This window comes from Scardinius erythrophthalmus (assembly GCF_964197995.2).
Source record: "Scardinius erythrophthalmus genome assembly, chromosome: 7".
NCBI classification, from domain to species: domain Eukaryota; kingdom Metazoa; phylum Chordata; class Actinopteri; order Cypriniformes; family Leuciscidae; genus Scardinius; species Scardinius erythrophthalmus.
In genome coordinates this window covers 26,304,919-26,327,906 of record NC_138227.1, presented here as the reverse complement: position 1 = coordinate 26,327,906, position 22,988 = coordinate 26,304,919, and the positions used below count along the sequence as shown (strand labels likewise).

The 22,988-nt window shown below is 37.1% G+C and overlaps 1 protein-coding gene across 2 annotated transcripts; it reads right to left on the bottom strand.

Annotated features, from left to right (window-relative positions):
• Positions 1–97: 97 nt before the first annotated feature.
• masp1 (MBL associated serine protease 1) lies at positions 98–14,510 on the bottom strand. Of its 2 annotated transcripts, XM_081371613.1 has the most exons (12): positions 14,385–14,463; positions 13,631–13,859; positions 11,445–11,622; positions 11,238–11,369; positions 7,686–7,882; positions 6,744–6,891; positions 6,541–6,659; positions 6,354–6,432; positions 3,777–3,896; positions 3,619–3,690; positions 3,368–3,439; positions 98–2,015 (listed from the first exon to the last, which is right to left on the bottom strand). In XM_081371613.1, exons 1-12 carry the CDS (start codon positions 14,396–14,398, stop codon positions 1,138–1,140), a joined length of 2,238 nt encoding a protein of 745 aa, XP_081227739.1. In that variant the 5' UTR covers positions 14,399–14,463; the 3' UTR covers positions 98–1,137. The 2 variants fall into 2 exon arrangements, with proteins under 2 accessions (XP_081227739.1, XP_081227740.1); XM_081371614.1 differs by lacking the exons at positions 98–2,015; positions 3,368–3,439; positions 3,619–3,690; positions 3,777–3,896 and adding an exon at positions 5,937–6,244 and having other exon boundaries at positions 14,385–14,510.
• Between the last annotated feature and the right edge of the window lie 8,478 nt (positions 14,511–22,988).

The following is a 22,988-nucleotide window of genomic DNA, read 5'->3' as shown; positions in this document are numbered from 1 at the left end:
AGTCCATATACTTGTCTGTGGTAACAAGTTGGAAAAGACATATTAATGAAGCTTACACACTAAACATTAGATAAATATAGCAAGCAACAAGTTTCTTGAAACATTTATTTCACCAACATGTGCAAATACAACAATAAAATAAGTGCACTTATTACAGAAAAATAATGGCTTTTAAATAGGAGTGTTTATAAAAGTATAACATTTGAAAGGTGTTGTTAGATAGGTCTATGAAACTATGCATTTCATCAGGTGTAAATGATTTATGTTGATATAGATATAAAGGTGTATATTTTATCGTTGCGTATGTATTATAAACTGCCATTCAAACGTTTGTGGTAGGTAAGATTTAAAAATAATAATAAGTGTTTGAAAGAAGTCCTTTATGCTTACCAACAAGGCTGCATTTATTTGATAAAAATAGTCAAAACTATTTTAATAGATTTTAAAAAGTAATTTTTTCCTGTGATGTCAAAGCTGTATTTTTCAGCATCATTACTCCAGTCTTCAGTGTCACATGATCCTTCAGAAATCATTCTGATTTGCTGCTCAAGAAACATTTCTCATTATTATCAGTGTTGAAAAGAGTCTTGCTGCTTCATATTTTATTGGAAACCGTAATACTTTTTTCAGGATTCTTTGTTCAAAAGAAAAGTACTTATTTGAAATAGAAATCTCATGTAAAATTATAAATGTCTCAACTGTCACATTTTGATCAATTGAATGCATCCTTGCTGAATAAAAGTATTAATTTGTTTAGAAAATAAAAAAAATCGTACTGACCTCAAACTTTTGAACAGTAGTGTAATATAAAATGCTGTTTTGCTAGGCTAAAGACCCTAACCAGTACTGAAGGACAATACACTTTTTGTAGAGTGTTTTAAACAACAGCAGACAATATGGTTCTGACTGGTTGATTCAAGCGTCCGGCGCAAGTTCATACCATCCCATTTATGAATTCACAGACTGTGAACTTGAACTTGAATGAAATATAAAAAGTCCATAACTCAGGAGTGAATGTGACCAAATGAAAGAATTATCACTATTGGGTGTAACTCTTGTTCACATTAAAAAGCAGAGAAAAGTTATTTTGTTATAAATGGTAATAAATGGCCATTTCCGCTGCTGTTTCCGACACCCTCACCACCAGCGCTCCACATCCATGTGCCCGTGTAGCCAGTGGACGTAGTTTGCCACCCGGGTGTACACCCCATACACCCTCTGACTGCCACACTCCTCTGGCCCACCCCAGGACACCAATCCTTGTGCCACCCATCTGCCACTGCGGGAGTCCTGGGTGACAAAGGCTCCCCCACTGTCCCCCAAACAAGTGTCCTGTCCACCCTCGTAAAAGCCAGCACAGAACATATTGCTGGTGATATTGTAGTTGACGGAGCGTGACGCATAGCTGGCTTTGCATTCGTCCTGCGGCACAACCGGAAGCTTCACATACTGGAGCAGCTCGGAAACGACGGAGGAATCGGAGCTCAAGCCGCTGGTGGAGGCAGAAGCGTTGGCCGTGTTGATGCCCCAACCGGCCACGATACCCAATGTGTTGGGAAGAGGCATCAGGACATGACCTTTTACACCAGGCTTTGGTAGACAGACGGGTTGTAGTAACGCAGACAGCACCACCTCCTGGCTGAGTTTAACCAGAGCAATGTCGTTGTTATAGTTTTGAGGATCAAACTGAGGATGGAGGATGACTCTCTCTACGGACCGATTGGTTGCCATGTGCTTTTCCCGTACATCCGTGAGGCCCAAGTGCACTTTGATGTGTTCAGAAGCGACAGGGATGACGGAAAGATCACGGCGATGAGATCTGAGCACGTGAGCGGCCGTGACAACCCAGGTTGAGGAGAGGAGAGCGCCGCTGCCAAACCAGCGATCCTCTGGGACACGGGACACATCCTCCACTGAGAGCAAAACCTGCCAGGGGAACAGACCGGGAGATGCTGTTCTTCCACCAACGATTCGCTTCTGCTGGGCTGGGAAGAGCTGTGACGGCTCACCGCATGCTTAAATGAAAACAGGTGCAAGTTAACATAGATATGCATAAAGCAACATTTATGCACTTCTTAGACACAAATACAAGCAACTACGCACAGAGACACCCAAAAGAGGACTCTAGAGCCCAGACTAAAAAATGACAAGGGTGCCATTGGCTCCTAAACTTTAACATTTAGTACACAAATTAATTTTTTGGTTGACAAATTATAAATGCTTAATAATGTAAATAGTTGTTTTGCTATGCTTTGATAAAGGGAAATTAATTATTAATATTAATATTAATATAAAATTATAAAATAATATAAAATTGCCTGTCAATAAAAGTAAATAGATAATATATAAAACCAATAATATATATATATATATATATATATTTATAAATATGTTATATTATTTAATATTTTGAGGTGCATATTTTTTTTTTATATTTTTTAAAGAAGTCTCTTATGCTCACCAAGGCAACATTTGATAAAAATACATACAAAACTGTAATATTGTGTAATATTATTACAATTTAAAATAACAATTTTCTGTATTAATAATATATAGTTTATTTATTCCTGGAATAACAAAGCTGAATTTTCAGCAGTCAGTGTCAAATGATCACTCAGAAATCATTCTAACATCAATGTTGAAAACGGTCTGGCTGCTTAATATATTTGTGGAAACTGTGATAAAAACTTCTGGATTCTTTGATGAATAGAAAGTTCATTTGAAATACATTTTTTTGTCACAAGTAAAAGTATTTAGAGTACCTTTTGATCAATTTAATGAATCCTTGCTAAATAAAAATCTTTAAAAAAAAATCTTACAGACTCAAAACTTTATAGAAGCTAATATAACGTATATTTAATACAAATATTTTTTAGTTTATGTAAAACAATGATGTGAATATGTATCATTGGTTGTCATATGATCAATCATTATCTAAAAAGAATGGTGTCTCATGATACATCACAATGTTGGTTCCCGGTTCATTTCGAACTGGACAGAAAAATGATTCAGGGTTTATTGTGTATCGGCTTTGAATGATTCCCTGACTGAGATTCAAACCACAAACTCCCATGCCTGCTTGAGACTGTTTCATGAATATTCATAACTGACTCATTGGTTCAAAAGAGTTATAATACAGTATGTTTTTGAATCGGACATTACGCCCTGCACTGTGTCCGTTCATTGTTGCAAGCAGAAAATGCTGGCGTGCTCTCTGAAGAACTTAACGCCAATGAGTAGATTCTAAATTATTCTCGCTGAGGATTTTTCTTTTTTGGTCGCAATTACAGATATTTTCATCACAGTCTGGTGCCCTGAAAAATTCTTTAACAATTCCAAAGCATTACATTTGAAGTTTGAGTCTTACCAAGAGGAGTGCTTGCTAGTGGAGTAGGATGCTGAGATTCAGGATTGGTACTTAAGTTTCTTTCAAAATCTCCTACCATAAATACACAAACAACAATAACTTAAAGGCCTATTCTAGTCATGTACAGTAGGTTAGTACACAGTTACCATGCTTAAATTGTTAAGAAGTCCTGGTTATAATAAAATAATTCAACCAAACAGAATAGGCATAATGTGATTTTAATATAAGTGACTCTCTGTAACACACCTTACCTGGTAGACAGGTGGGCAGTGGCGTCCCGTCCTCACTCACCCATTCCCCACTCTGATGACAAGTGTAAGTGTCTGTAAGGCCAGTCAGAGTCAAATCCACAGTGACATTTAATATGATTTGACTTTAATGCATCAATGAGTGACAGTGAAATACTCACTGTTGACCTTGACAGAGTCTCTACAGCTGTACTGGATTCTGGATCCAAACGCAGTGCTGTTTCCAGAACTCTCAAAAACAACCTCACCCAAAACTACATCTACTGGACCACAGTCAACCACTAAAGGGGAGATAAGAGGAGAGAAAACAAGTTAGAGTAATAATAATAGCCATATTTGGATTCCATGGATGAAGATTTTGGGTTCATACAAAACTTTTCATTTTTATTATTAAAGAGATTCTTCAGAAATCTTCAAAAGTACACTATCAGAATATTTATTTATTATATAATTATTATTATTACATTTTACTCAAATTTAAAGGTATGACAGGATACAAGTGTTGCATTATTTGTTTGATGGATTAGATGGGAGGAATTATTTAAGCAGGAGTTGAAAATTGCATGACTTACAGAATGTTAAGAAGGAATCTTAAATTATAGAATGACAGGAATTGTCAAATACGATTGGTGGATTTTGTAGAAGGAGATACCATGCTTATTGTGAGAGGACTCTTGATGGAAGGGATTTAAAGGGTTAGTTCACCCTAAAATTAAAGGATTGTCATCATTTTCTCACCCTCCAAACCTGTAAGACTTTCGTTCATCTTCGAAACACGAATGAAGATTTTGTGATGAAATCTGAGAGCTTTCTGTCCCTCCTTTGACAGTCCACGCAACTACCACTGTCACTTCAAAAAATTCATAAAGAGATTGTAAAACAAATCCTTATGAATCGAGAATCTGAATCTGAAGAGACATGATCGCTATATATGTCAAGAACAGATTGAATTTAGGCTTTTTTAACATAAACATTGATCAGAGAAACATAAACAGAAGCTCAAATGTACTTGCTTGATGAGAATGAACCTCAGTGGTTTTTGCTGAAGCTCAAGCGTGCTGCGTAACACACAAGAATTAACCTCACTGGTTCTCATATGTCAAGCAAGTGTGCTTGAGCTTCTGTTTACAACTGATGTGTCAGGTGATGAATGTTTATATGTGAATAAAAGCCTAAATTCAATCTGTTCATCATATAAAGCGATCGAAAGAAATGTGGACTAAACCACTCAATTCATATGGATTAGTTTTATCTTTTTATGAACTTTTTGAAGCTTCAGAGTGGTGTGTCAATGGAGGGACAGAAATCTCTCAGATTTCATTCAAATATCTTCATTTGTGAAGACCACTTTGTCTTACGGGTTTGAAACTAAATGAGGGTGAGCAATTAATTCAGAATTTTCATATTTGGGTGGACTAACCCTTTAATTTGGTGAAGAAAAAAATTGAAGATCACACTCATACCAAACATTAAGTCTTCACTCTTCCACATGAGTTGTCCGTTCCCAACAGATGAGGCAGCTTTGCAGTCAGTCCTGTCTGAAAGTCTAAGTGCATTTATGTGTATGTACTTCTGTCTCAAAATGAGCCTAATAGTAAAAGTAATGTGTACTATTGAATAAGAGATGTAAAAATATGTATAAAAAGTACAAGTACATGCTCACTGGTTTAATTCAGCACTAGTTATGAAACAACATTTATGACCAGTAGATGGAGACATTCTATGATACTTAAACTCAGTGTGCCCTTCCCAACCACACCACTTTCATTGTCAGGACAACAAAACAAGGCTTGAGCATGGAGGTTGATAATGTAATAATGATAAAAGTTTGGAACAGACAGTTTGTATTAACTGGTAACAAAATTATTATCCAATTATTATTTTTATCAAGTGCTGTTAATTTATCCGAATTTGCTCATAACCTAATTTTTTTATCTTACATACATAGTCAACTGAAGTGAATCAAAACATTGAATTTATTCAATTCAAATCTTTTTTATATGCATTTTTTTCATACACAAGTTAAGGTTAGGCCTGAACTAACCCACAAAATTCCCATTTAGTCCAGGACTAGGCTTAAATTGGGAACTGGGAAACCTATAACAAATGCAGAGATTTAAGAATGTATTTTTGTCATGAGATAGGCTTCTTTCGTATTTTACCTTTTGTATTTTAATATATTTTCAGCATCATTACTTCAGTCGTCAGTGTCAATTGATCCTTCAGAAATCATTGTTATATGCTGATTTGATGCATTCTTATTATTATCAATGTTTAAAATTTTAGATTTTTGTGGAAATCATGATTTTTCAGAATTCTTTGATGAATAGAAACTATTCAAAAGAACAGCATTTATTTGAAATGGAAATATTTTGCAACATTATAAACAACTTTACTGCCACATTCAATCAATTTAATGCATCCTTGCTGGACCAAAAAAAAAAAAAAAAAAAAACCTTGATATATATGTATAGTGTTTATATCAAGCTCTATATCCACAATGTACTATGGGGGTTGTAGTTCATAGTGGACAGTGATTGGCTACCAGCCAGTCTCTTAAAGTTTTAACTCGGTATCTGATTGGTTAAAATGCTTGGTAGGGAACGACGCCTCCTTTGAGATTCCTTCTCTGGTGGCAGCAAGTAGAAGAAGAAGAAGAAGAAAAGAGAGAAAGGGCAAGTGAGAAAAAAAAAGACAGGAGGAAAACAGAATTACAGAGTCTCTGTTAAAAAACTTACTTTTACACAGTGGGAAGTCACTGCTCCATTTCCCATCCCTCTGACACTCAATCTGATAATGCTCTAATTCATTATCGCCCTGTAAGAGAGAATGTGAATGTGATGTAAAACAGTACGGATTTGTCTCAATTAGCTTGCAACAGTCACTGCCTTTATCAGCACAAGTGAAATGTGTCCTTTGCCTGACCTGTGTCAGTGAGTATCCAGGGTCACAGGTCAAAGTAATGTGATCTTTGAAGATGTAATTAGACTGCAGAGGCTCCAGGTGTCCATTCAGGGGTGCCACTGGAGGAGAGCATTCAGAACCTGAAGATGCCACAACATACACAAACAATAATGAATACGGATGAAATTAATTCTAGCAATAATATGCATCGGTCAGTCTCTGACCTGTGGAGGTGTAAGTGAGTTTCCAGCCGAGATTCTCTCCGGAGTTGTCACTGTGAAACAGGATGTTGACCATGTTGCTTCCTGTCTGGATCTTCCCTGGTGACTTCTCACCACAAACTGGTTCAAACTCCTTGTCTCCTGCATGAATCTGTAGATAAACCATCACTGACATCATGAATTTGATCAATATTTATCAATAATTATAATTAGTGATACACTGAACTGAATGGTTTACCAAAGCATTGAAACCGAAATGCTTCGTTTAGCCAAAAACGATACTGAAAATAAAGTTTATTTAATAATCTATTATTTAATTGTATATATATTTATAACATTTACACAGTGGCTGTTATAAAAACTTTTTCAAGACAGATTTATTCAAACATACATTAAATAATAAAGACAGCAGGTTAAGTAATACTATAATAAATTATAAATTATATTACAAGCTATCTATAATACTTCATTCTAATTGGGCAAATACAACATTCTGCAGTCAAATATTTGTGTATAATGATGGCTAAATGAAAGGGGTCATGACATCCATTTTTTATTTTTATATTAAAGGGATAGTTTGCCCAAAAATAAAAGTTTTACTCACCCTCATGTTGTTCCAAACCTGTATGAATTTCTTTCTTCTGCTGAACACAAAAGATATTTTGAAGAATGTTGGTAACCAGACAGTTGACGGTAGCCATTAACTTCCAGTAGTAAAAAATACTATGGAAGTCAATTCTTTAAAATATCTTCGTTTGCGTTCAACAGAAGAAAGAAACTCATGCAGGTTTGAAACAACATGAGGGTGAGTAAATTATGACAACAATTTGCTTGAGCTTGAATAAATAAATGCTTTGTTTATAATGAGGAGGACATTTTAAGCTAAGAAACTTGCAGGGTGTGTTAATGGTACAAAGAAATGACATGTTCTCACTCTATTCTCACTTTAATAAAGTCGTAGGGACAGGTGACTTCAGGGTGGTCTTCAATGTCAAAGGTGTCATCAAACTCCAGAGTGATCTGAAAACCCTCCTCCAGCTCAATGCGATACGTGCAGTCAGAGCTTTTGGGGTACGGTTTAGGGAAATCAGGACTGGCGATCTCGCCGGACCGCTCCGTATACACACTGTCATTACACTCCACTGCAATGATTACAAACACACACACACGCGTTTATATTTCAATATCATTCAGCGTTCAAAATACAGCAACTAAAAGAGGAATGCACACACATAAACGACTAAATCTTCTTCCTACTCTAAATCTTCATCTTTTTTGCATTGAAACACATGGAAGCTGTAATGCTTGCACCCTTTCTAATCGGGTTTTTGAAGTTCACAAGTTAATCCACATCTCACTGACCACCACAATGTAAATATTTAGCTGTTGGTGCTTAGCTACAATCAGCTGAGGAGGGGGCAAAGGTTAGACATAAAACAGACTCACTTTAACACACACATTAAATACCACCACAACACATTATTTACAGCAACATAAATCATGATAAAATTGCAAAATTGTATCCAAGCCAACGTTATATAAATAAGACTGTACATTTGTAATTAGTTGACTTACACGATGCAGTCTCAAATTAACCTGCTATTAGGTTTTTCTTAAAGCACTGCTTTATAATTAGGAGGAATTCCAGAAACTAATCCTGGATAATCCAACGGTACAAGATTTATTACAGAAATCTATGCAATTTAGAGCAAATGTTTGACTAGAGCCCACCTACACAGCACTTGGTTTTCATTCTTGTAATCATGCATAAATAAAAAAGTATGTGTTTGAACTGATGTTAAAACTAAGTACATTCTTGAGGGAAAAAAGGTTCAGTGGAGTTCTATATGTGACCATGGACCACAAAACCAGTCACATGGGTCAGTTTTTGGAAATTGAGATTTATACATCATCTGAGAACTGAATAAATAAACTTTCCATTGATGTGTGGTTTGTTAAGATAGGACAATATTTGGTCGAGATACAACTATTTGAAAATCTGGAATCTGAGGGTGCAAAAAAATCGAAACATTGAGAAAATCACCTTTAAAGTTGTTCATTTATGTTCACGATTGTGCTGCATTCACTCACAAAAATAAATGTTTTATATATTTACGGTAGGCAATTTACAAAATATCTTCACAGAACATGATCTTTACTTAATATCCTAATGATTTTTGGCATAAAAGAAAAATCGATAATTTTGACCCATAAAATGTATTGTTGGCTATTGCCACAAATATACCCGTACGACTTATGACTGGTTTTGTGATCCAGGGTCACATATAGGGTTCTTGACTCAACTATAATGAACGCTTTATGCCAAAAAGGCTCTATATAAGGAGAAATGTCTTTAATTATTGCATAATATTTTAATGTTGAATAGGTTATTTAATTTTTTCTGGTGATAAAGTATGATTACGTGATGTGTAATTAATAAAAATGAAAACCAAATTAATTAAATAAAACTAAATATAAACTAATCCCATAATGGGAACCCCTAAAAAAGGTTGTATATATGAAGCCCCAGACAGAATTCCTTTAAAGGAATAGTTCACTTGAAAATGAAAATTTTGTCATCATTTACTCACCCTCAAGGTGTTTCACACCTGTATGAATTTCTTCCTTTTGCTGAACACAAAAGAAGATATTTTGATGAATGTTGGTAACCAAACAGTAGATGGACCCCAATGTCTTCCATAGTTTTTTTTTTTTTTAAGTCCTACTATGGAAGTCAATGGGGTCCATCAATTGTCTGGTTACCGAAATTCTTCAAAATATCTTCCAAAATATTCTTCCAGCAGAAGAAAGAAATTCATACAGGTTTGAAACAACTTGAGGGTGAGTATATGATGACAGAATTTTGATTTTTAAGTGAACTATTCATTTAAGGTTCTATATAGAGTCTTTAAGTCTATAACAATTGTGCATTGAAAGGGAATGATCTTTCTAGTTGTGACTTGAACTTAACTGATGTATCAACATTTTCAGGGGTATTAGCAGACTTAAAGCTCCAATATGTAGGGATTTTGTAATAAAATTTCCAAAAATAACTTGCACAGTGTGATATATTTCCTCCAGTTATGTACTTACAATATCTCAAAAGTCTCCAAAGATTTTTTATTTCAGAGAAATTCCGATTTTAAATAACTGGCCGTCCCGGAAAAGAAATGTCGCGCCTCAGTGACGCAATGTCCGCTCTCTCTATCCTTCTTTCCGGTGTGGACCATGTGATAGGATATTCCACCACACCGGATTTTTTTTTTTTTTTTTTTTTTTTTACAACTTTATTGAGGTTTTTTTCTTATCACAATAAACAATAAAGACATCTGACAAAGAATAAAAAAAGGAATAAAATAAAAAATATGACCCACATCACCGGAATATCGCATGGTAAAATGCGGAAGTGGTGGTTAAAGCGTTATAGCCATAGACTGTATGGTTATAGCTGTTATGGATCACGAACTCTTTGGCGAGTATTGAAGTGCCAACAAAACGAAAGCGTCCATATTCGGATACACGCGGAGTCACGGACTGTGTGACAAACGGAGGAATAAAACCCGGATAAATATCGGCAGGCGTTTTCGAGATGGAGAGAGCTGCGCGTCTGGACTTGTCAGAGACTCTCTCGCGAGTGTATTGAGACAGGTAAGACATGCAACTGTCAATAATAGCACTTATAAACAAAGTTATATTGCTCTTTGTACTTTGGTAAGGCTTTTTATCACGTGTGGTGACCGAGATTATGGCAGTACAATTACAATCGGAGATGATGTTAAAAAAAATATTTAGTCATTACTTGCAAATGTTCGTTCAAATTTACTTTTAGATATTGGTTTGAACACGTTAAACAACACGGCATTAACCATAAAAAACGTAAAACTGTACAACATTAACCAAACAAATCATTTGACAAATAGCTGTATGTTGTAACGGGATAGCCTAATATAGCATAACATTTCACGTCCCTTGCAGTTCATTAATTATGATGACATAAAATAATACGATAAGACATACAGGTAATACAAAAACGAATAAATTACCTCATCCGTGATCATGATTCATTAATTCCATTTAGATACATCGCTAGATGGTGAAAACGCATTATAAACCACATCTCCCATCGTCACCTCCTTCATAGCGTCATCAAGCTTCGCCTTTGTTATTGTTGGAAACTGCGCCCTCTTGTGGTCAAATACCAAAGTCACATACTGGAGCTTTAAAGGATTTTCCTCATCAAGCCACACATGAATAATGTTTAAACTCTGCCACCTTTTGGCACCAAAAAGAAATGGGTCAAACTTCTGTTCTTGTGAAGAGATGTAAAGATAGCAATGTCATTTGTTTATGTTATGGAGCAACAGGTTGACGTGTATTACAATGTATTGAACATGCAAGTTTGTTATATTGTAGGAAAACCCAACTGTATTGAAACAATGAACAAATATAGAAAATGCAGCTATTTTTTAGGTCATTACAGTGATACTAAAAGGCTACCTTTGCAAGTTCTGTTGTCAGAATGAAGCAAGAACCCATAACGACAGGAACAGTAGAAGCCACCGATGTAGTTATGACAGAAATGATCACAGACAAGATCTTCGTCATTTCTGTCTCTGCATTCATCTACATCTGCAGAAAGAAGAAGAGAGCACAGGATAAAGCGATTGAAATAATGTGCATGATTTTGCTACTCTAAACACTCACCAACCGCACTAAAGTGAGCCTCAAAGCCAGAGTAGCGTTCCTCATTGGAAAAGTCTGAACGGAATGCCACGCTGAGCGCGCTCCCATGGGACATGATGACATCAGAAGCAGGGACCTGTTCTGTGTCTGTGTTCTCTCTCCCACAAAACACTGCCAGCTCCTCTGTGTCTGAATATACCTGTGTGAACAAACACAATAAAAACAACAATCATATTCTGTCTATACACTACCATTCATAAGTTTGGGGTCAGCAAGACTGGAGTCACAACTGTTTTCAACATTGATAATAATAATAAATGTTTCTTGAGCACAAATCAGCATATTAGAATGATTTCTGAAGGATCATGTGACACTGAAGACTGGAGTAATGATGCTGAAAACACAGCTTTGATCAAAGGAAACATATTAACATCTATATATTCACATTCATCATATATTAAGTTATTTTGAATTGTAATAATATTTCACAATGTTACTGTTTTTACTATATTTTTGTCAAATGAATGCAGCCTTTGTGAGCATAAGAAACTTTTTTCAAAAACATAAAAAATCTTACCGACCTCAAACTTTTGAATGGTGTATACACACACACACGCACAATAATACAGTTTTTACTCTGTACTTAACTCTGCACTTAAAGTGATAGATCATCCACAAATGAAAAGTATCTCATTTTTCTCTTTCTCATTTCTATTACACACAAAAGCATATATTATACATAATGTTAATGCAGCATTTTTCAAAACATTTCCCATTTTATTTTCCACAGAAGAAAGTAAGTCAATCAGATGTAGAACAACATGAGGGTGAGTAAATGACACAACCAGACATAATCAGAGGACTGAAAACATTCCAATTTCTAAATATACCTGCATGAACATATAAAAAGCCACACAATTCAAACACTCCCAGCTTCTCATGCCATTGATGTACCCACAAATTACACTAAAGAATGCTGCCAAACCCTCAATTTATGAAATATCTGCACAAACACAAAAACTGGCATCCACATGAACACAATTACACTCAGCAGACAGCCAACCTGTCAATCAAACCAGGGTCATGCAAACACTGCAGACCGAGACCACAGCCAAGTCTTCATTGTGCTCCTACACAAACACACACACATGCACAAAAACAGCCCTAAACAGGTCTCTTATCTAGCTCCCAGCTTGAGTGTTTACTTTACCCGTGTCAGTGAACGGAGGGTAACCTACGGCTACCAAAGATGTGTGTGTGTGTGTGTGTGTGTGTGTGTGTGTGTGTGTGTGTGTGTGTGTGTGTGTGTGTGTGTGTGTGTGTGTGTGTGTGTGTGTGTGTGTGTGTGTGTGTGTGAGAGAGAGAGACATGCTTATGGCAATGAAAGAATCCTAATTGCACAACTATTTCACCAGACACACCTCAAGCAAAATGGTTGCACAAACAGGTAGGTTATAAAAAGGACAAGTGTGTGACAAACTGCATTTCGCAGCAATTCAAATGCAATGTTACACAGAACGCATGGAAAACCCTATACATTAGATTTCCATATGCATTTATACGTGTACATGTGCAGCAGTCGTTATGTGTGTCTATGTTTTCTGTGCCCTTTTTGTCCGGCACTTTTTGGTCGGTTGCCTTGGCTTGTTACCATAGCAGGTTGCTGTGGGACCCACTGGGGGTATTTGAATATGAATATGCCCCCCTGCAGTGTGGGCAGCACATTGGCTTGTGTGAAATAAATGCTGTTAACTCCATCCGCCCAGGGTACCAGGGCATCTGCCACAGACCTGTCCGTCAAACACTCTTACAGGCCATTCTTACCCATTTAAACAAAAAGTTCCTGAGACTGGAAATGAGATGCTTATAATCGAAACTACAAAAGGCCTGCAAGTGCGTCTAGACAGATCGAGCTGCTCTTTAACTGTCGGAAAGGAAGAGCTTTTGACACCAAGAAAAGGGGTCATTTATACTTTTGAAACACATGGTTGACAATCACATAATGCAATTCCCAATTAGTGGCAAACAAATACCATAATAATCATCCCGTACCTTGGTTTTACCATCTAATACCATTGTTACAGAATTATGCTACTTGCATCTGCTAACCTGACAAGGTTAATGTTCTTGTGTTCATTCAAATAAACAAGAGGTAGTAGGGATGAGAGGAGATTGAAACATTTGTAAATATTCACTTAATCACTTACCTTCAAGTAGTCGTACTCACATAAGTATGATGGCTCTATGTCGAAGTGCATAAAATAGAGTCTGATTTGATATCCGTCTGGTACACTTATATTCCACTGCAGTTCTGTCTCTTTCGGATAGGATTCAGGAAAGTTTGGAGACTTGATGGTCCCATACATGTCCGTAAGGTGAATTAACGTTACTTGAGTCCACACAGGCCATACGCACTGGGCCAAAATCACAATGACACTGTGTAAAGAGGCATTTTATTTAAACCATAACATCAAATTCATCACTTTAAATATTAAACATGAAAAAGACCTTATTCACAGCAGCGCCATCTATTATTGTTTTTTGTTTTTGTTTTACCGGAATGAAAGCGAGGCTTAATCACTCGCGAACAGAAGATGCGTTTGCGTTAAGTGGTAACCACAGCAACAGTACATCGAAAAAAGATAAGGAGGCTAGGCTAATGTCATTATTTATCACATTTTTATAGGCTCTCGCATTATAGACCATTAAAAACGTATTGCTTATTAGTGCAAAAACAATTCAGTTCCGCGAGTCTGCGCCGTTAAATATAAGGACAAAAATTCAGAAGTGTCGACCCCTCTGAAAGAAATAATTTTCACGCGGACTAAATGGATCATTTCAAACAGGTTATAATCAGCTGTTGAAGATGATCGGAACAGATCGATATTGTTTTGACAGCATTCGTCTATCTTTGGGCTATGTTACTGAAGAAGAAAAGTTGAAGTGAAAGAAAGTTCTCACCGTGCAAGCTCCATGACTTCATTTATTTCTCAGTCAGTTGGAAAGGTGCTGCATTCCCGTCTGAACTCGTTTTTTCTACACTCGTCCCATTGCAACAGTTTACAATAAGTGCTCGATCTCCCCCACAGACTGTGTATGTCGGGGCGGGGTGGACGTTGTGTTTTCTCACGCAGATAGTAAGGCTACTTGCACAAAAGAGAAGTTACATTTCAATATAAACAACAATGCAAGTATTGCATTAAGAGAAATACACCAGGGCAGGATATATGATATGCATTTAAACAAAAATGTAGGCCTATCTCTCTTAATAGCTAGCTATATGATTTAGTTTTGTTGACAAAATAATATGAATGTGAACAGCAAGTTTTTAGGTTAAAAAAATCAGTCTGTCTGCCTATCTAAGACAATGTTGCTGACTGAAACTTTCTAATTAAGACCAAAGCAGGAGTTTCTCAGGAGCCTTTAGAACCTCAAACCAAGACCCGTGACGATGATGGTCCTTGTGAGACCATGATAATCTGCCCCTAAAACCCAGGTTCTGAGCTCCTTTTCTGCCTACTCGACAGACCATGTGATTTGTCCACAATGTATTTGGGTCTTCACTACACTTTTAAATCACAGAGGTGATCCTAGTTTGACATGACATTATAATCATAGATTTCATATAATTTCAAGATGGTTATGCTTCGTCAGCCAAAATTACAGTATAACAGCAAAAAGAACATAAACTATTAAAATTCACGCGTGTGTGCGTGCGTGCGTGCTGGTTTGATGACCACTAACACCAGCCTGTCCTTGTTTGAGGTCACCTCTGTATACAGCAGATGGTTGATGGGTTATCACTGTTGGTGATTAGAGCTGATTAATGTATTTGAAACCAGAAGTTCTTTAATTCCAGAAAGATCCATTTCCCACTGTTTTCTCTCTCAGTATGAGATAGCAAGAGAGAGGTAGTTGGACAGTTAGAACAAGTGTTTAGTCGACAGGTGGGTAATGAGCTGTGTGTTAGAAAGCCAAGAGTGTGTGAGAGACAGAAAAAAAAGAAATTAAAAAAAGAGTAATGTCCATTATGAGAGAGGACCCTGTATAGTAACACCTTTGTGAACTTTGTAAAATTAGATCACTGGGTTGTCTGTTGCCTAATGGGTGAAGGTTCAGTCCCAGATCATGGTTGAGTATAGCTCAAAATCCAGCATTATTACTATTGTGCCCTTAAGTAAGGTACTTAACCCCAGGTGCTTTAGGAGGACAGAATTACTGCACTATCACTCCGGTTAAAGAATGTCTTCTCCAAATGACAGTTGCCACTATAAGATTGCCTTGGGTAAATGAAGTGGACGGGTGACAATGAAGTGGAGTCAATAGAATTGAGTGAAGTGCTATTAGCCTTTCGACCTCTAGAGGGAGGTGTTGACCACCTCTGCAGTGCTTCTGCATTAAGCTCGTGCTCGCTCTTTGCCAGATGATGACATGCTGACTGCTTGCCTCATGAATTTTAATTGGTTTACATGACTGGACGCTCCAGGAAAGTTAGCCTATCAAGAAATTTCAGCACTGCAAAATTAATATTCATGACTGAACCGCCAGTCACATTGAGATAATGTTCTAGGCTAAATAATAAGAAAAGTGTTTAATGGAGAAAAAAAAAGAAGGAAACGTCAATGTAAGAAGAGTGAAAATTAAAAGTTTCAGTTTAAAGTTGGTCAATGCTACAGAACAAGAGTAGGCCCTGACCATCCTTACAATAAAAAATAGCCTATCGTCCAATACTGAAAGTTTGAACGAAGTGCAGGTATGACGTCACTTAGCATTTGAGCACTTCCGGTTCCATAGTCCCGAAGTCAATGGGATTTTTGGAATAAGGTTTTGGTTAAATGGTTGAAATAAGGTACTGTATGTGGGGAACACAAACTCAAGACACTTTAACGTTTTATTCTACGACATAAAATATATTAGTATTACCCCACTCGTGATTTTTTTAAGCTGTTGCCTGTCTTAAAAAAGGCGGTTGCTAGCAAGTGGCTAGTTGGGACTACAGAGGCTGTCGAGGAGATTAAACGTCATCGCACTGAACGGGTAAACTCAGTCCACTTTTACAGCCTCATTATGCTCAAAAGTGTGCTCTAATAAACTATTCTATCTCAAAAGTTCTGGGAAAATGTTTTTAGATAAAAACTGAAAGAGTTGTCAGAAGCTTAGTGATGGTGATGTTGAATTTGTGGGACCTTAGTGTAGTTCATTTATAGCCTACCTTTACCTTTTTACTTCTGGCGACTGCATTTAGGCTTCAGAATTCATAAAATCTTATGTGATTCTTCTGTGATAATTATCTTAAGGACAAAACGTGTCAAAATTATAAACTTTTGTTGATCACAGAGCTTGTTTTTAACGATAATCCAAAAGCCTATATGGGAAAATCCTATTGGGTTTTTGTCGAAGGAACCAGTGTGATGCTAACTGTCGTTAAAGAATAAACTGTTCAATAATGAAATTAAACAAACACACTGACAGACAGTACAATTCTTACTGTAATTGTTTGAGGTCCCATTTAAAGACATTTCAGGCCACTACGGCAGGTTTCCACCATAAACTGTAAAGGTTTCCACAAGCAATGCCATTGTACAGGTCAACATGCAGCCCTGCCCCAAATACCTGTCATAGTCAGAAAGTCGACATCAAGCCCTCTGATTGGCTAACACGGGCGGGCCGCGGTAAGAGCCTGACAGAGGCAAATGTGATTTCTTAGGGCAGTTTTTTAGTTATAACTCAAGTGATATTTTATGCATTTTATTTACATCTGCTTCAAACTACTAGTAATTATAGTCGCCTATAACGGATTGTTAACTTTCAAATTAGCTGTGCCTGAATTCCTGTTCTTTCAAATTATTTGCTGGTTGCACACTCCATAACCGCAGATGCAGTAGCTAATATTGGGCATTGTTCTCATACTGTTTAAATGTATAATACTCATTTGACATACTGTTTACTATGTGGTTGGGAAGCATATTGGGACACTGGGACTGTCTATAGCTAATAACCTCCAAAATGTTAAATATGCACTCTTAATGAGCATTCGTTATTTATTTCCTAAGCTTATATAATTTCCAACTGTGCAAAAGTATGCAGCTCTCTTTCATTTTGTGTATATTCTTTATCTCTTTCCTGTAGCACTTTTAGAAAACTTTATTTCCAAACTCCATTGAAAGCTAATTATTCTTATTACAGTGCTTAAGTTTATTTACATTTAATGAGCTGTGTGTGTGCAGGTCTGGAGGTCTTTAATCTTACCGCATTAAACTGACCCTGTTTGCTTCAGAAGCTTAATACTTTAATCAATAAATATCCAAGATAAATGATTCCACACCAGGCAAACACACACTCGGTAAACAGTTCTGCTCAATATCCTTCTCATTTTGAGTCATGGCTGAAAAGAATCACACATTAGTCACATATTTAAGTCTGTCAAACTATCAGCCAGATAACCTTTCAGCACAATCTGAGTATGTGTGTGTCTCGCCGTGAAAGTACAGGTAAAGTGTTTTCTCATCAACAGCCACAAGAACCTTTTTGTTGTAAAAGATGATGGTTTTGTCTATGGCCATGATGAGAACGCTGGGTTCTTCAATATCTGTTTTCAGGCATTCATTACTGCAGCTTCAGTGACTAAAAATGACGATTGTACAGTACACTACTCACACAAACATACAGTTCTGGAAGCAGTTATTGATAATGTATGAAACATGATGAAATGAAATATGACTTGAGTGGCCAATGTGACTTGTCGGAGTTGGTAATCTACGCTCTATGTTTTTGTACTATATGTTTTGATTACGTGTGTGTGTGTGTGTGTGTGGGTGGCTTCAGGGTTAAAGAGCCATTCTATCAGCAGGCTCCTGCAGCAGTGGTTGCATTGTCTAGTTGAATGCCTGAATTAAAGGACTTTGTCTCCTTTGTGAGGGTAATGGCCTCCTTCACACAGACAGCACAACAATGGGGAGCGAACAGAGGAACCCCATCCCTCACTCTCCATCCCCTCCCACCTTTTTCCTCTTCCATCATTTATCTTCCACACCTCTCCTTGTCTGCCTCTTTTTCACCCTTCAAGAGAACATGACATCATCCAACACCTGTTTATGTCTCTCTCTCTCTCTCTCTCTCTCTCTCTCTCTCTCTCTCTCTCTCTCTCTCTCTCTCTCTCTCTCTCTCTCTCTCTCTCTCTCTCTCTTTCTTTCAGTCTGTCCTCCTCTGCCTTTATTTGCTTAGGCCTTGTATTATGTTCAAATTCTGGGAATGATTTTTCACCAAAAATTACACCATGAAAATCAACAGCAACAAAATCAAGTAAAGCACTTGTTCTGCGCAGTAGAAGCATGGTGCTAGCAACAACAAGATCATGGGTTTGATTCCCAGCTAAATGAACATGCTTGAACTGATAAAAATGCACACCATCATTGCTGTTTACATTTATTTTAATAAAAGCATCTGTCAAATGCATAAATGTAAATAAAATACCAAAACAAAATACATTAAATAAAAACAAATATTTGTTGGTTCTATGCAGCCTTTAACTATTGACCTGCAAACATCAGAATAATAATATAATTTTATACACACATTCCACAACTTCACATGCATGTTCATGATCCTAAATGATTTATTTTTATATATATATCAAAATATATTTTAATTGATATTCTGTGACTTTTTCTCATTTTACCAGTATGTACACCATATTCCTGAGTTGTATATTTTTGTGAATTATTTTTTTCATTAATTCATGGCCACCATGATTTTGCCAAGTAAAACATGTTTTGTTGATCCTGGATCAACATTCCTGTCTGGAAATTTAGTCCTAACCTATCTCCTGAACCTAACCATACCCATAACTTCTCCCTAAAATCAGAGGGAAATGACCTAATGACCTAAACCTCTAAGCATCTAAACCTGGTTGTAAATCTAAACTTGACATAAACTCTAAACTTGTCCCTCAAATCTGATTGGTTGATTGGAATGTTATTCCAGGATCCACAAAGATGTTGCCCATGGTGAAATCAAGTTCACCCTAATTCATTGGTTTGTTCATTCATTCATTCATTTGGGTCATTGTTGTCAGTGATTTGTTTGTTTGTTCTTTCAATAATAGGGTTGTTCCTTCTAGTGGAGCGGCTAAGTGCTTATGTTTGGCAGAATCGTTCAGTTTATGATACAAGCGTGAAAATTGGCATGAGCAGTCTCCATGGGTCACTTGACAAGAAAATTGTCCGAGCCACTTGAAATTTCAAGATGGCGGCCATTTTTCAAGATCGCCGACACCTTAGTGGAGCAGTTAGGTGAAATAGTGGTTTATTTGGTGATACAAGCATGAAAATTGGCATGAGCAGTCTCTGTGGGTCACTTGACAATAAGCCACCTACAGCTACTTGAAATTTCAAGATTGCGGCCATTTTTCAAGATGGCCACCACCTTAGTGGAGCAATTAGGCTTAAGAAATCATTTAGTTGGTGATACAAGCATGAAAATTGCCATGAGCAGTCTCTGTGGGTCACTTGACAATAAGCCACCTACAGCTACTTGAAATTTCAAGATTGCGGCCATTTTTCAAGATGGCCACCACCTTAGTGGAGCAATTAGGCTTAAGAAATCATTTAGTTGGTGATACAAGCATGAAAATTGCCATGAGCCTAATTGCTCCACATCTTGAAAAATGGCCACCATCTTGAAATTTCAAGTAGCTGTGGGTGGCTTATTGTCTAGTAACCATCAGAGACTGCTCATGCCGATTGTCATGCTTGTATCACCAAATAAACCACTATATCACTTAACTGCTCCACTAAAGTGTCGGCCATCTTGAAAAATGAAAAATCTTGAAATTTCAAGTAGCTCGGACAATTTTCTTGTCAAGTGACCCATGGAGACTGCTCATGCCAATTTTCAAGCTTGTATCATAAACTGAACGATTATATCACTTAGCCGCTCCACTATTCAGTCATTGGTTCTTTCAATAATGTCATGTGTTGGTTCTTTTATTATTTTTTTTTCCATGTTCTCTATTTCCACAGCTGCGTTTCAACAGTTTGTTTGCTTGGCAGGATGACCTTTCTTTTGGTAATATCATTCATTGATGCAGATTAATTCATTCATTCATTTAGTAAGTCATTAATTAATTGACTTGTTTAATTGTTCATTAACTCCTTCAATGGTTCATTTTAGATTTCCTCCCTTTCAAATGTTGGATATCAACAGATTCTGTTTTCTCTCTTTTTTATCTTGGATTAGTGTCCCAGTAAAGATGTTCACCTCTATTACCCTCTTCAGCCTTTTTGCTGGATCCCATAATCCTGTCTAGGTCAAGCACAGCAGCGCCTCACATCACTTTTCAAGCATAGAGGAAGATAATGATGATAAGTCTGAGGAGAACGAATATCTGATGATTGCATCCTTGTGCCCCGTTAGATAAAGTCATGAGGTACGTTCGGCCTGATCTCTATCTGCTCCCATAATGCTTTTCAGCATCAACCCCAACCCACTCATCACTGTAGCGATCAGACACAATCATCTTCAGAAATATCCAGGATAAGCCTCTTGTTGGTCTTTGATTGGCTTTATACTGAGATCAAATACGTGTGTGTGTGTGTGTGTGTGTGTGTGTGTGTGTGTGTGTGTGTGTGTGTGTGTGTGTGTGTGTGTGTGTGTGTGTGTGTGTGTGTGTGTGTGTGTGTGTGTGTGTGTCTGTGTGTGTGTTGAACAATGTGCTTGATGTCATATTCAGCTCAGGTATTCTACAACAGTCATATAAAATGCTGAAACATTAGAGACAAAGTTTATATAGGCTATCAAAAATATTTTGAGATCTTATCGATTGTGTTCAAGATTTAGCATGTTAAATTGTGTGTGTGTTCATTTATACTGTATTGTGTTAGAGAGGTGGTCCACTGGCTACGTCAATAATTATTTCCAAGACAGGATATTACTGCAAATAGAGAAGTCATTATTTCAGTAAAACCCAGAAAAATCATCTACATTTTTATCGGTTAAGCACACACCAAAAGCCATTCCTCTTCTCTCTTTATCAGTTAAACACATACTGTGCGGAAATGAGGATCTCCAGCCTGGCGCTGCTGCTGTCTATTACCCACAATGCTTTTCAAGTCAGCTGTGATAATGGATATGCAAATGATATGTAAATACAGCTAATGGACATGCTTCATATGAACCGAGTTTTGATGTGCTGAGGAAATACCGGACAGGCCAGAGATACTGTAGAGAGCAGATATGAAAGAAAAGCAGATTTATGTCATTATTATAGCATCAATCACAATGTTTTTAGCAGATATTACTGAGTTATGATTATATTCAACGTCATTTTAACCAGCGTTTCCTGCACTACTTTTCAGTAGCAGGGAATCTTCGGTGCCACAGCCAAACAAATCCAAAGTGAGTTTGCAGGATGTTTTGAATAGCCTATAATGCAATAAAAAAGATTTTATACCGCAAAATTAGTCCAAGAAGCATCATTCTATAGAGTTGTCCTCGCAGGCTGCACACTGAAACACATATAGGCTGCAAATTTCTTTCATGAAACTCTAGATAGGCTGATAGGTCATTTGCAAGGACTGCAACGTACAACACAGACACGCTGCGCAAAAACACTACGTGAAATAGCTCAAGGCCCAGAGAGAAGGAAATGAATAGTTGAATAAAGTCGTTATTTTGTTTACTTTTTGCGCACAAAAAGTATTCTCGTCGCTTGATAAACTTAAGATTGAGCCACTGATGTCATATGGACTACTTTGATGATGTCTTTATTGCCTTTCTGGACATGGACAGTATGCCGTCCATTGACTTTCAATGGAGGAACAGAAAGCTCTCGGACTAAATCTAAAATATCTTAAACTGTGTTCCGAAGATGAACGGAGATCTTACGGGCTTGGAACGACATGAGGGTGAGTCATTAATGACATAATTTTAATTTTTGGGTGAACTAACCCTTTAAATAACTTCCCCTCCCTCTCTCAGCGACTTCTCTTCTCTGATGATGCATTTTTCAGTGCGAGGGCGGGACGACCTGTCACTCACAACCATCCTATCATTTCCTAATGGACTGAATCAATTCCCGCACTACATTTTTTCTTGTTCGAAAAGCAGTTTCACTCGATTATACGTCACAATAGAAAAGAAAAGACTATTGCAACTTCCACTTCACGCTTACCTTAAAGGAACCTACATTTCCTATCTTTCCTACATTTAGATAGGTGGGCAAATGCATTTTTGTCTCAGTGCATGCATTGTTTTAGTTTGACAGGGTCGGTGCTAGCTCAGCTTAGCATAATGAATGGAATCCTTTGTTGCCAGCTAGCATGTCCTGAGTAAAAGTGATATAAAAAACAACAACAAAAAAAAAAACACCTAATTACTTCTTGTGGCCTGCGTATTCACAACAAGTACAAACAGCGATGCAGATTAACACTAGGTGATTTCCTAGGCAGATATTGACTTATATATTAAGGACTATATTAGGGGGAAGCACAGGCGAAGCACTGCTACTTGGGTGTGATATCTCTGCCCCCAAGTAACAGTGCTTCGCCTGTGCTTCCCCCTAATATA

Bases quoted from the DNA above. Each gene is read 5' to 3' on its own strand.
- masp1 (XM_081371613.1), bottom strand. The intron at 6,433-6,540 runs GTCAGGCAAAGG...TCTCTCTTACAG, and splicing joins CTGGATACTCACTGACACAG to GGCGATAATGAATTAGAGCA. The intron at 3,897-6,353 runs GTAAGTTTTTTA...TCTCCCCTTTAG, and splicing joins TGACTTCCCACTGTGTAAAA to TGGTTGACTGTGGTCCAGTA.